Source organism: Cryptomeria japonica, chromosome 3 (genome assembly GCF_030272615.1).
Source record: "Cryptomeria japonica chromosome 3, Sugi_1.0, whole genome shotgun sequence".
Lineage (NCBI taxonomy): Eukaryota > Viridiplantae > Streptophyta > Pinopsida > Cupressales > Cupressaceae > Cryptomeria > Cryptomeria japonica.
In genome coordinates, this window is record NC_081407.1 from 81,451,811 (window position 1) to 81,466,760 (window position 14,950).

Consider the following 14,950-nt stretch of genomic DNA (forward strand, 5'->3'; position numbering starts at 1 on the left):
GATTGTATTATAAAATTCATATATATACTAATTCAAGGTCATCTAATGGAGGAAGGAGAAGAGAGAATAGTGGGTTTTATATGAGTCATGTTATAGAAATTGAGAATCTTAGAATTATTTTCTCTATGGTGTGATGGTGGAGAGTTATCTTACAATTTTCTTTTATTTTGGCCTTTGCAAGCAAAGACACCAGAATCTTGAGTGGTCGCTCAAAGGTTGGATAATGAAATAGCTAGAAGTGATTGTTATCAAGGTTGCCAGTAGAGGTAATAGGAAAAAGTTTTTCAAAATCAAACAAATATAATGTACTCAAATAGTTCTATAATACCTTTTTTACAAGTTAATCACATTTATTTTTATTTTGATGCCTACCAATTTCAAATCACTTCAAATAATAAGTAATTCAGCAAACATGTAAGGAGACAAGATGATAACTTGCAAATTCTCTCCCACAAAATGACCAACAAAATTAACTTGAATGCAAAGAAATTATTTCACAAGAAAGGTGAGATATGCCTAGATAATAAAAAGGCAAGTTCTCATTCACAGTTTTTAATTCTCTGTAGATATTTGACATAGTTTATAACATGTGCCAGTCAACTTTCGTGTTATTGAAATTTATGTTGTTCTATCTTATACACTTGCATTCAGATTATGATGTAGTAACCTTAATTGAATCTTAACACTAACCTTATTTCAATTCAAACCATTATTTTACTTTAATCCTAAATCAAATATATTTCCTATTACCCTAATTGAATCATAGCCTTAACATTAACACACCTTAACCCTAAAGGTAACCATAATTGAACCCTAATCTTAAATTTAATTAGATCCCAAGATTTGGACCCTTTCTATATCCTAACTCAAATTGAAAAGTAACTTGTAAACCAAGTCCTTATTGAACTCTAACCCTAACCTAACCTTAACCCCTAACCTTAATTGAATCCTAACTATAATTCATCTTTAACTTTAAATATAATAATATTAAATTTATCCATCGCGCTAACCCTAACTTTAATCTTAAGTGTAATTGAAATCTAATATTTTAATTATATAATTTTTTAAAAATATTTAGATTTCAATAGAATTTACATTATAATACATTAATATGTAAAATTATGACTTCTAAAAATAAAAATTAACTTATCAAAGTTAAAATCAGAAGGAAAACATGAAGATCAGATTTTCTATTTAAAAAAAATAAATCTTTTATTTTATTTTTTGTTTTATTTTTTTTGACTTGCCCTTATTTATTATCTCTCATGTGTATCTGACTTTCCTCTATTTTCACTTGTCCGTCTTGCTTCGCTATCACACCCAAATAAAGAATTCTCCTAAAAACCATTCCTATTCAAATTAATCCATTAGAAAGGTTTTGTTTTCTTTTTGTTAACGGAATATCATATGCAAGGATTAGGGTTTGAGGTTCAATAAAACTTCCAGTTTCTCAAGCTTAGATTAATGGAATATTGTATGCATGGACTAGAATATCAGAACAAAAACAGCACAAAGGGACCAAAAATGTTCTGAGAGTAGAAAACACAGAGAACATAACCTCATAAAAAAAATTAGGGGCAAATTAACCAGTCCCACTAATCGACAGGACAAGCCGAAACCGAGGGCCAACATCAAACAGACAGAACATCAGAGACATTGCTTAGGCGAATTTTCATCCATCTCCTCTTTACCCTTAACAGAAGACACCTTCTTCATGAATTGATACCGGACAAAAAAATTTTAATCATTTGAAATTTTGATAAAAAAGTTATCAGGATTGATGAGAATCTGTAAACAAATTTACACTGAATCAAATCAGTTTGTGAATGTAAAATTTGGTAAAAGTCCAAGAATATAAGAATTATATATATTTAGGCGAATTTGTTTCATGATATTAATTTTATGGATCACAGGTAGACTATTGCAATCCGGCTATTTGTGCTTTTAGTCCCTTCAATTTTGATTACAGTCATTATTCTATCACGGCTTTTTGTAAAATTTAGTTCCTTTATGAATCAGGTTAGGTTTTGTGGTCAGTTCATATGAAGTTTCTACAGTTCATATTGATATATTTGTTATTTTTGTGAATCCAACTGTATGAGTTTTTACATCTGATGAATTGTTGATCACCCTTAATCGAAAGTCCGACTTTAGCAGACGTCGAATCCTACAACATCCTAACTAAAATGGACTGAGTTAATGTTGACAATACAACAAGGTTAAATATATCAGTGAGATAGCACAAATTTCGAATATATCAGTGAGATAGCACAAATTTCGAAATGAACATAATACATGATCGTAAAAAATAGGAATTGACATCCCAAATTGTTTTGATGCCTCTTATGAGATCTGATTTATAAAATAAGGTGGATCTCTACCTGATGAAGTTATAGTGCAAAAATTTTCATTAAGGCAGTATTTTTGGGTTTCCATGCTAGATCTTACTTTAGGTTTCTAGATGTCAACTTTTGGGATTCTAAAATTTGTTGTTTTCATTAAGTTTTAAGGTAGCATTTTTTGGACTACATTATGCTTCAATGATCTATTTATTCTCAAGTAAGATCATATTGGTTACTATTTAATGAGTTTATACTGTAGGTTTTGCCGGCAACTCCTGCCAACTACTCCCCGGCGACCTCCCCAACCGACCTCCCCGGTTGCCTCCCCAGCGACATCCATTCCGCTTCATGCTCCTGTGCCTTCTAGCGGTCCCACTCACTATCACCAGCCACGTCGGATCCGTACGGCCATGCTGTCTGCCACCTCAACACACCACGTCACCTGCACTCTCATCATCTGTACAAGTACTAAACCATCCGCAGACTGCCACGTGGCACTTTCCATTTGGCTAGCCAGGGGGAGCGACGATCATTTTGCCGGTCATACGACCATCAATTTTAAACTCATAGGTTGTTGATATCAGCCTGCATCAGCATTTTTTGAAAATTTGAAGACCCCCTTTCATTTGCATTTTCAGTTTTGGAGTCAGATTTCACATGGTCATATTTTGGTCACTTTGGCTCCTTTTTTGGTGCAATTTTTTTTAAATTGAGATATAATTTCGTGCTTTTCACAGATGTTTCAGAATTTTCTGATTTTGATGGACAGATATTTCAGAATTTTCATATTTTCATGTCTGTACTTGTCTAATCCGCGATTTTGCAACTTCAGAGGCTTCATTTGGGGTCATATGACCTTCTTTCAGGTACCTTTTTTTTTGAAAGTGTATTATTTTTTGTCTACTTTCGTAATCTGCCATTAGTTTGCAGTGATTTTGAGTAGAAATTGTACTTTCAATATTTGGTCATTTTTTGCCTATTTGGTACTTGCATTTTGCTTGGATCTCAGTTTAGATCACTTGCGGTATTTGTTGGAGTCTCTTATAGCCTATTTGAGGCAGTTGTAAACTTGAACTTAGAAGTCCACCTTTCCTTGTTTTGCAAGTGGCTCATTGTATACGCACTAAGTATAAAGTGCCAAATCACCATTTTGGAGAGGGTTTCTTGATTGAGTGAATTTGGGGGGGTGTCTTGTGTGATTGTGCCTCTCTGTATCTTGTTTTTTATTTCATTTTGGTGCTATGGGTTCTGTTAAATTTCCACTTTTAACTCCTCATAATTATGTATCATGGAAGATTAAGGCTTGGAGTAAACTTCTAGAAAAATGACTCATTCATTATGTAAATGGAACTATTACAGCACCACCTAATCTTAAGGCTGATCCTAATGCTCAAATTGAATGGCTCACTAAGAATGCTATGGCACTTGGAACTCTCAGAAAGTATGTATCAGATGACCTCATTTTTCACATTGATAAGTGTACTACAATTAAAGAGGCTTGGGATATTTATGAGAAATTGTATGGTCAAGTTGGTGAGATTAAGGGCTAAAAACTTGATAGTGAACTCACAACTTTGGATCTCAAGGATTTTAATACAATCTAATATTATGTCACCAAAGCAAATATGCTAAGAGAAAAGCTAAAGGATTGTGGCATTGACAAAAATGATGCTCAATTGGTTTATAACTTGTTGGACAATCTTTCATCAGATTATGCAACCTTTGTATCTAGCTTTCACACCCATAGGTTAGCTCAAGGTTCCTCATATACTTCTCCCTCTTTTGATGCATTCACGGAGATATTGATAGTTGAGCAATCTAAGTTAACCAAGATGGGGATTCTCAAATCTTCAAAGTCATAGGCATTGGTGGCTAATAAGGGAATCAAAGCAATCAAGAAAAAGAAATATATTTGCTCCCTTCAAATAATTTATGAAATTTTTAAAAATTGTTTTTATCTTAATATTTAAAGAAGGTTTTAGCCTGTTCATTAAGCTATAACAATGTGAACTGAAACAAAAATCAATATTAACAGATATACAACCATTAACATCTTCATCTTTTGCAATCTTTTGTTAACCTCTAAAATCAGAAAGTGCACATAAAGTAAGATGATAACCTTTTTACATATTCTTTATTTTGCGTGGATGTGCATATCAAGTTGCAAATACTTTTCTTTTTATTTTTTTTAATTTTTTTTTTATGATCAAGTTCTTTTGACTGGAGCTATGAACCAGTGAGATCAGAAGGAGGGCTATGAACCAGTGAGATCACAAAGAGGACCTCATCTCCAAATCGATGGTCAAGGCATCTTCTTTGAAGCACCTACACAGCTTGAGAGCACAGCTGTCAATTTCCACCAGCAATGGAAAATTAAGGACATATGACAATTAGCTTTTTTCCTAGCTTTAGAATGCAGAACCAAAATTTACTGGTTTTCTGAAGATGAAGCTGAGTGGGTATGTATGATATGAATGGAGATGTCAATATTAGATTTCTTTATATTTTGGGGATGCACCAAACCCTGGGAATTATTATGTACAAGAACAACATAATGATAATGGTTTGTAAAAATGAATCAATGGAACTCCCCCCATATACACATGCAATCAATGGTTTGATGTTTTACATGTAAAAATGAATCAATGGTTTGATGTTTTACAAGTTTGATGAGCTTGGCTTGTAGTAGAGATCTAAATACGGGGCAATTGTATCGGCCAAAAATTAAGGGACAATACAATCAATGGACCTGAAAATTCGGCAAGAAAATATAAACTTAAAATTCAGGAAGAAAATCTAAATGGGTTCTTATCTGAATAAATACAGTCATTTTGGAAGACCTTGTCCAATATAACCACAAATTAATATTTTGAATCTTGAACTCATTATTGAAAGATCAGCACATAGATCTCAGGGTTTCGCAAATAAATTCAGATCTCTAGGGCAAGCCAAGCTCATCAAATTCGTAAAAAATCAAAACATGTGTGTATGGTGGGAGATCCATTGATTTTCTTTTACAAAGCATCATCATTCTTCCCTTATGCATAATGATTCCCAAGAAAAAGTGCATCCCCAAAATACAAAGAAACTTACTATTGCAATCTCCATTCATATCATACGTACCCAAATCTGCTCCGTTTTTAGAAAAACAGAAGTTTTGTTTCTGCATAAAAATGCCTGGAAAATAGTTAATTGTCATACTTCCATTTACTCTTTGAGCCAAGTAAACATCTCTGTTTTTCCATCTCCGTTTGCCAGATCTATAAATAAAAACAACCAATGTATCTCACATCCAATTATAACAATTACCTAGTAAGTCCTGTCCTTTGAATCAAACTTGAGGTGCACACCCACATCATCATGATATCTTTCCATGTAAAACGAAATATTGCAGCTTTTTGGTCAGTCTGGCATCTTCAAACAATAGAATTGCATAGTCAATCCATTGATGACTCGAAGGCTTCCATTTCTCTTACAGCTATAAAGACCTTCATCTCCAGCTCTCTAATCCATTACGAGCGACTACATCTCCACTCCTCATTGAATATCCTTTTGATCCAGCATCAACTTTCTTCTCCACTCCTCACTTTACCCTTGCCATGTGTATCTTCGATCGATCCATCCTCAATGCGTGGCCCAATTCCATGTGTGAGCCAATTGGTATAAGACTCATTTTCTTCACTGCTAATCCTATTCCAACTGATTCTCATTCTTTTAGTGCCATGGATGAACCTTGAATTATCAGTTTCTCTCCTGGAAGCCATCATCGCTGTGAGGTTTGTAACTTGTTAACAAATCCCTGTAGTTAAATCGAATTAGAACTTGCACTGAGAGAAAATTTAGAGCTATTCCCAAAACTTCGGCTGTAGTTAAATCAAATTTAGAGTATTTTGTGAAAATTCAAATTAGCACAGTTCGGGGTCTGACAATATAGGAAAGGTGAATAACAGAACAAGCATTGATCAATGTTTTTAGATATTATAATGGTTTACTATGTTTACAACCCAGATTCGATTCAAGATTTATGCTTTGTTTTTTCCATGTATTAGTTTTCAAGGGGTTTTGCATGTTTTATTTAAACCCAAGTGTATATCTCTGTAAATAAAGGCGAAGGTTAATGTTTTATTTAAACTCACATTTACATCTCTGTAAATATGGACGCAGGATAACAGAAATGTTTTTTTTTTAATACTATGATTTACTTAAAACCAATCTACTAATGTATTCGGGTAAGATTTTATTTTGAAGATTTCCAACTAAATGATATGTTCCTAAAATTTCCCCTTAAAATCATATGATATAAGATTCATTGAATTTTAAAATATAAATATCATATAGGAAATGTTTCATTTAATATCTAGATCAAGGCCTCAAAGGTTACAGTTTAATGGTTCATTCTATAGTTGTCAATGACTTAACTTATTAACACGGCATCTTTGTCAATAAATAGCGAAGTCTTTGCATACTTGACTCTACACATGAGGGAAATAGTGTTATACATTGTCTTTTGCTAGAGACTTTAACTGTACAATTTTCCTCTGGGGAAGCTTCACAAATTAATCTTTAGAAATGACAATTAACCGCAATCATCTGGGATTTAGGTATTTCATAATGAAGCATGTGGAGTGCAGAGTTTGGCAAGAAGAGATTATTATTAATCAGGGCAACACTACTTTATATTGTTCCTATTGTCTAATAGACATACCGTACTCAGTATAACTAGATTGGCAATTACAACCTCTCAATGGAGCCTGGTCATGAGATCAAAGCTTGCTAGTCTGGAATTTGAACAATGGCAAGGTAAATGGATAAAAAAGTGTGGGTTTTGAATTAGAGATGTCTCAAACATCAAATTGATGTCTCAAAACTATCCTTTCTATTGTTTGTCCAGACAATAAAGGCGAAAGTTCAAGTTGTATTTAAATCCATACCGTTACCTTCTTTTAGGGTTTTCATATCTTATTAATACTTCTTCTATGTCAATGCACTTGATCTTTATCATTTGTTAATATCCTGTCATTCTTCTACATTTCTTGCCCCCTTGGATTTTTTGCATTTTCAATTAGGTCTTGTCAACATCATCTTTGAATTGCAATCTTTGGTTGTGATCAATCCTATCCTACCCTTTTCAATGTCAGAATTAGGGTTTTGTCCTCAATCTTTATCATTGTGAGTCACAATTGTCCAATTTTCATCATTTTTGAATCGATCTTACATCAATTGCTTATTGTCATGACCTAATTGTTGTCCTTAAACCAATCTAAGTAAACTGTAAATTGGGTGCAGCATAACATAAATGCTTTTTTTTTTTTTTGCTAATCCTATAGTTTACTTCAACCACTCTACCATATTGGCATAAAAGTTTCAAATTTTATTAATGAAGATGGAATTTATTTTTATGGTTACATCATTTTTATTTAGATTTGTTTTTAAGTCAAATTTTGTTGATGGAGATGGAAATTATTGCAATATTTATCAATGACATGGTTTTGCAGTCATATGTTTACATATAGATTCACCCTTGCGAGGTGGGAGACTTTTTGACATTTAGGTCACTTAGCGTATGTTCTACAAATGCCTGCATATAGGTGCAAAAGTGTTTTATATCTTTACAGAAAGTATTGTATAGTGAAAGGATTGGTGTGTGTAAATCGTCTAGTTATGATAGGGACAGATGCCTTGTATTCAACAAATATCATATGGTATAAAAGAGTCAAGGACAATGGCTAACTATTACAGCTGCAGAAATGAAATACTGGTTCATAATTCAATTTTAAATTTGGCATGTTTCTCTTTGAAGGGTTCCAACTATTGGAAGCAAAGGATGCATCTTTTATACATGGAAGTTACTTCTCGAGGAGGACTCAAACAAGTAAGGAACCACTAGCCTTAAATTCTATGATCAATATTTGTTTTGGCGTACGTATGAGATTTTTAATATACTTGATTGGTAATTTGTATCTTATCCATTTATCTTATGTTGGGTCTTTAATTTATTTCATTTAGTTTGTCCACATTATTATAAGTGTTGTCACAACTGTCTCTATTTATGGCTTTTTATTAATGACTATAAACAAGAATGACACTAAGTGGTGAAGCTAATTGTGTTTCACGTATAATAGTCAGAAATTACTAGTATTCTTTAGTTGTGATTGTAATTATTGCAGAAGCTTCATTACCATCCAAGCTTTGATTTGATATACTTTTTTTTTTTTCCTGTTGTTGTTGTAGTATGTCTTGCTCTCTAAGAGCAAGAGAACTAGTGTAAACTGGGAGAACTTATAATTGGTGGGAACTTAAGCTATAGATCGATTAATATGATGATATTTTAGATTTACTACATTAGACACGTGCTTTATACCTGGATATATTTTTGAGAGGAAAGGTTTGAGAATAATAATTCACAATACTTTTTGTGTGTTTGCATTTGACTCCAAAAGCTTTTTAAGACAATCAAATAAAATTTTGAAGATACACGAAGAGTAGAAACTTTCAGAAAAAACTAAAAGTGTCACTTATTATAGGATAATGGACATGATTCACATCTCAAGTTTTATACGTATACATAGAATGCCAGTATCAAATTACTTTAGTTTTAGTTTTGTAAGCTTAGTAATGTAAGGTGTACCTAAAATTGTCTTTATTTCTGACTTTGTTGTATGCTGGAAATAAAATTTGAAGTAAACTAGTGAAACTTTCATCTTTAATGTTATTTCTTATGTTTGTGGACATCATATGAGTAGTTAACATGTTTGGCAAGCTCCAAAGATAGGCCTTTAAGTTTCCTGAAATTAAGATCCCAAGTTAACGTCAATCTATCTGCCTGTTTTAACTATTTGCCATTTGAATGGAGCTGTGGAATACTGAAAGTTGAAACTCTCAGAAAGAAAATACCCTTCTATTATTTTAAAACAGCAGGTTCTATTAATTCTGATTCAATTTTCTTCAAGTCGACTAGTTGAAACTCAAATTTGCAACACAAGAGATCTATGAACATAACTGAAAAACAAGTGTTTGTTGCTCCTACTAGGTAGCATGTGGTAAATGGAGTCCAAGGTGTCTATAACAAGGCACACAAATTAGGATATACTTAATCATATTGAATGGATGCAAATGAAATTGAATATGGTTACTGTATCTGCCAATATACGAGTCAAACCGTTTAGAGAATAAGATGATCGATTTATCAGTTAATGATGTTCCAATTAGAGGATTACAAAGGACCTAACCCCCTCATCATGAGAATGAAAACATTTTTAGTAACTCATATCAGCAAAAATTGAAAAAATACTAGAAGCAGATGTATCTGTATATCTCATTCTAAAAATAATATTTGGGAAGGCATTTGCAATCAGTCTGAAGGATAGATACTGAAGAAATTGGATATTATCAAACCAATTATAATTTTTCATTGATGGTATAATGAATAGACTTCCTTATGGTTATTGGCAGGTCATCGAAGACAGGAAATGGAAGGAGATAACTGTCGTGTTTAATTTTCCACCAACAGCAACCAACACATCCTTTGTTCTAAGTACATTACCTTGCTTCTTCATTATGAGAAATTTTACTTCTTTGGGGCCCAGGGTCAACTGATTCTACTGCCACAAAGTAGGTGGAATTCTCTTTATGTTTCTCACGTTCTTTTGTTGCGAAACGAATCTGACAAAAGTATTTTGACTTTTTCTGTTGTCTTCTCCAAGCCCTGTTTCAAACTCTCTGATTTTAAATGAACCTGCTAAACCACTTTTTTATGAAGTCTAGCCTCACATCAAGAGATTAAAGAGGAGAGCCTCAATTCCTATTTCTGGAGGTTGTCAACACCTGCCAATTCTATTCCTTAACATATTTTTTATGCTTACTATTAGAATAAATTGGATTTTCTATTTAACTAGTCATATTTATCTGATAAATTCTTGTGTAGCTTGAATTAGTGACTATTGCTAAGATATATTTCATTTTCCTTTCTTACGGGTAGCCCTGCATCATGTGTGGGTCATCTCATAGTTAGCCTTGCATCATTTGTGGGTCATCCCGTGACTGGAGTTATGTATGGGAAGTTCGAACATGGTTATATTGTTACTGCGGTTGTTGGCTCAGAGAAATTAAGTGGTGTATGAGAACATATCTTGCGGAGTATGTAATTTTGAGGGTTTGGTCTTTTATCTTACTCCACAGTCCACATGCATTTTACTTTTTCCACATGCTTATGTTCCAGCACACCAAAATTTGTCGAGAAGGTATGTTTTATATTTTACAATTGTGTCAATATTTTAGATCATTCCCCATAATTCAGTTAGAAAAATCCTTGTGGAGATTTTACTATTTCTTTTTAACGTATTGCTTTTATGTCCAGTTGGAAGACTCCTGTGGACAATTATGGAACAAGAACTAGCTGTCGTTGGAGAATTTCTGTCAGTTATTTTAGAAATTTAATTATATTCCCTACCTTTTTAATATTAATTTCAGTTTAGTATTGATAGTTTAAGAAAGGAGGGTCTTTTATCATTACCATGGAATGTAGAAGCTCAAAATATATAATTATTATACATTTGTAAAGCAGAGGTTGTGAATGGAACAGGTCAAGGGCGTCATGCTATGGAGGAAGAAAGATAAAAAGAATTTAACAATAATGAAGAAGCAGGAGGTGGTGGACATCAATTTGGACCTGAAGTAGCCCTGAATGTGCAGATAGAAGAGGTCCAAATTGATACCGACCACCTCCTGCTTCTTCATTATTGTTAACTTCTTCCTAGTTTTCTTCCTCCAAGCAAGACACCCTTGACCTGTTCCATTTACAACCTCTACTTTACAAATGTCTAAAAATTATATATTCTGGGCTTCTACATTCCATAGTAATGGTAAAAGACCCTCTTTTCTTAAACTATCAATACTAAACTGATTTTAATATTAGAAAGGTAGGGAATATAAGTAAGTTTCTTAAATAACTGACACAAATTCTCCAACGACAGCCAGTTCTTGTTCCATAACTTTCTACAAGGGTCTTCCAACTAGACATAAAAGCAATAGTAAAATCTCCACAAAGATTTTTCTAACAGAATTATGGGATATGTTCTAAAATATTGACACAATTGTAAAATCTGAAACATACCTTCTCGATAAATTTCGGCGTGTAACTTATAGCGCTTTGATCTCTATGTGAAAGAAGAGGCTCAAAGCCTCCATTTATAGGACTGTGCAATGTTAAACAGAAGCATGTGGAGAAAGTAAAATGCATGTGGACTGTGGAGTAAGATAATTGGACCGAAGCCTCAAAATTACATACTCCGCAAGATATTTTCTCATACACCAATTAATTTCTTTGAGCCAACGGGATTTTCCAGAGAACAGTTTCGAGAAGTACCTAGTTACTTGGATGGGGATGCTGCTTTAGGGGTTCGCCATCATCGTCGTCACATGAGAAAATATGAAATTAAGAAAAATGATTCGGATTATCTTAAACAAAATAGGAGTGGCTACACTTTTTTCTTTGCTGAACAGTATACAAAATTGAAAGCATTGCATCTTGACAAAGATAGGGAGATCAGTAAAATGATTGGTGATTCGTGGAGAAATCTAAGTGAAGAAGAAAAATCGGTAAGAGAAAAATGAGTTCTGATATGAACTTTTCTTTTCCCACTACATAATTAGTCTTATTTATTACTTTTTAAGCTAAAAATGAATGTTTTTCTGTTGTCTTTCTTAATATTTTATTTTGATTGAATATATCAGGTTTACCACGAGCTTGCATTGAAGGATAAGGAAAGAAACAAAAATCATAGTTCCATGACACATAAGTGTTGATTGCTTGTAATGAAGAAATAATTCATGCTGGAAATGAAGGAATGATTCAACAATTGGGAAATCAGCATGGACAACAGTTTGAATGCAAGGGAACTTCCATTACTACAATTAAGGGAATGAATATCCAAATTGCCAATCATTCTAGTCTCTGTGAACACCAGCCGGACAATTATGAATCTACTACATAAACAGGCTTTAAGATGGTGGATTTTCTTGGTAACTCTGACACTATAAATACCATTGTGCCTGAAAAACAAGAACCTTTGTTTGGTAGCACTGTTTCAGCAGATCAACCATGTCCATTCAGGATGAAAACTGCATTCAAGAAGAGAAGTGTAAGCAATCAGCATCAAAACAACAATTCCAGGAAAGTAATAAGATTCTGATTAGAATAGCTCAATGAACTACTCACATTTAGAATATACATGTAATGACAAACTATTCTTAACTCCTAATTCAGTCATTCATCTTGAAGGTTTCTTTATTTTTTGTGAAGAAAATAAATAATAGACACAAATTGCTACATAGCAATAATCATAAAATTGCTTTAAAAAATAGATGAATCTTTATATTTATTCAAAGTTGAATACAAAACACTCCTTGATCACATGATCAAGGATCAATGATCGAAAGATCAAAGACAAAGAGTTCATTACAACCTACCTCTTTATATAGAATTCTTTGGCACATGATTGCCAACTAAAAATAAAAAAGAAAACATGTATTTAAAATCTTGATGTAAATTTTACTTTTAGAGCTCTTATTTTAGCTCTTACAAACTAGAGTTCTTCTCATGAAAGTGGAAGAAATTACCAATATTCTATTTTTATCTCATGTAATGAACTGCAGTTCAAACTACAGTTGATCACATGCATGTGGGGAAATTAATATGCCAACATTCTCCCCCTTAATTTCAACAACTAATCGATTTAATTTCATTAAAATTGGTGAGGGTTCCTATTTTCATGTTCAGATATTGTAACGTTCTCTACTCTTTTATTAGGAAGCTTTATTATGATATTTAAATTACACAAAAAATTAAGATTGAGTGTAAACAAAAATTATCAATTAGGTGCTATCAAACAAATTGACACAATAGAAAAGCGTTATTTTTATGGTTACACCTTTTTTATTTTGATTTTTTTAAAAGTCAAATTTTGTTGATGGAGATGGAATTTATTGCAATATTTATCAATGGCATGGTTTTGCAGTCTCAACCACCTGTTAAGGTCTTCTTTTGTAACCTTTTGCAAAGGGTCAATCTTACATGTGGGTCTAAGTTTTTCAAGGATTTGTGCCTGCTGCTGAGGTGGGAAACTCCCCAAGATTAATAGAGGGTAGTTAGGAAAAATGATAAAATGATGAAGGAGGTAGGTAGAGGAAAATTAAAGGATAAATGAAAAGTGTGTTTTGATATATTTTGTTGAGAGGTTTCTAGATATGCAGTATTTGTCACTATTTGTTTTAGATTTATAAATATTTCAAGGTTTACTTGCTTGGGTCTTGTAAAGCCCAAAGAGAAGGAAAATTCACTTATTCTAGTGAGTACTCGTGTAATTGGTCCACGCATAGAGGATGGATCAATCCAAGAGAGTTGCTAAATTTTTAATTCGAGATAGGGGACCTATTATATGGAACGTACTTAAACAGATTATGCAAAAACATCCCATATTGTTAAATCAAGAATCCACCTTACACAGATTAGGAATAAAAGCATTTATACCTGATTTAATAAACGAACGTGCAATTCAGTTACACCCATTGGTTTGTGCAGGATTTAATGCGGACTTTGACGGAGATCAGATGGCTGTCCACATACCTTTATCTATGGAAGCTCAACTAGAAGCTCGTTTACTTATGTTTTCTCATCTCAATATTATCTCTCCAACCTTAGGAGATCTTATTTGTGTAGCGAATCAAGATATGCTCCTAGGACTTTATAGATCAACTCTTCAAAAAAACCAGGGTATTTATGAAAATAGGTACCATCTAAATGGCTCAAAAAATTAGATCATCTCGCCTTCGATTTATAGCTATGATGATGCGCTTAAAGCTTATGAACAAAAAAAAATTGATTTAGATAGTCCTTTATGGCTCTGATGGGGGAGAGAGATAGATACCTCTATTATTAATTCAGTAAATCGAGAACTTCCTATCGAAGTTCAATATGAATGTTTAGGTACCTTCTACGAAATCTATGATCATTTTTTAATAAGAAAAGGTAGAGTGGGGGAAATACTTAATAAATACATTCGAACAACCGTTGGTCGCATTCTCGCATTCATTTTAATCGAGAAATAGAAGAAGCTATAAAAGGCTTGTGGACTTATGATATCTGACAAGAAATGTTACTATTCCGAATTTAGTGTTCCTCAACCGCCATTTGAATTGGTTGATTAAAATCTATAGGATTAATTTTCCACTCAGATGGGGAAGAAGTTGGATTCCATAATCTTCAACAATGATTGCAAAACTATTAACCGAATCTTTCTGAATAGCTAAGTAGATCTAGTGATATTCCAACGGGGTAGTAGAAGACGAAGGTTCCCTACAAAATATTACATTCCAATCATTCCCAAACAACCGAAGAGCATCTTTCAGAAGAAAAGGTTTAGTTTTGAGAGAATTATTCCATATGTTGGAACCCCAAGGTAGAGCATCATCAACTAGAAAGGATCTACTATCCCTCCCATGAAAGTATTTTATTTTCATCACATTTGAATAGTCTATCCTTTCAAAGGTAAGTCTCTACCTAATTTTTGCAAGGAGAGCCATATTTAGGTAACAATAATCTTTTATGCTTA

At 33.1% G+C, this 14,950-nt stretch overlaps 1 protein-coding gene and 1 pseudogene across 1 annotated transcript; both read left to right on the plus strand.

Moving 5' to 3' along the window:
• Positions 1-10,390: 10,390 nt before the first annotated feature.
• On the plus strand, positions 10,391-12,146 carry LOC131027919 (high mobility group B protein 10-like). Its single transcript, XM_059217148.1, has 6 exons — positions 10,391-10,429; positions 10,521-10,582; positions 10,699-10,756; positions 10,924-11,015; positions 11,687-11,939; positions 12,075-12,146. Exons 1-6 carry the CDS (start codon positions 10,391-10,393, stop codon positions 12,144-12,146), a joined length of 576 nt encoding a protein of 191 aa, XP_059073131.1.
• A 1,575-nt stretch (positions 12,147-13,721) lies between these two features.
• Positions 13,722-14,485, plus strand: LOC131027920 (DNA-directed RNA polymerase subunit beta'-like; annotated as a pseudogene).
• Positions 14,486-14,950: the final 465 nt, after the last annotated feature.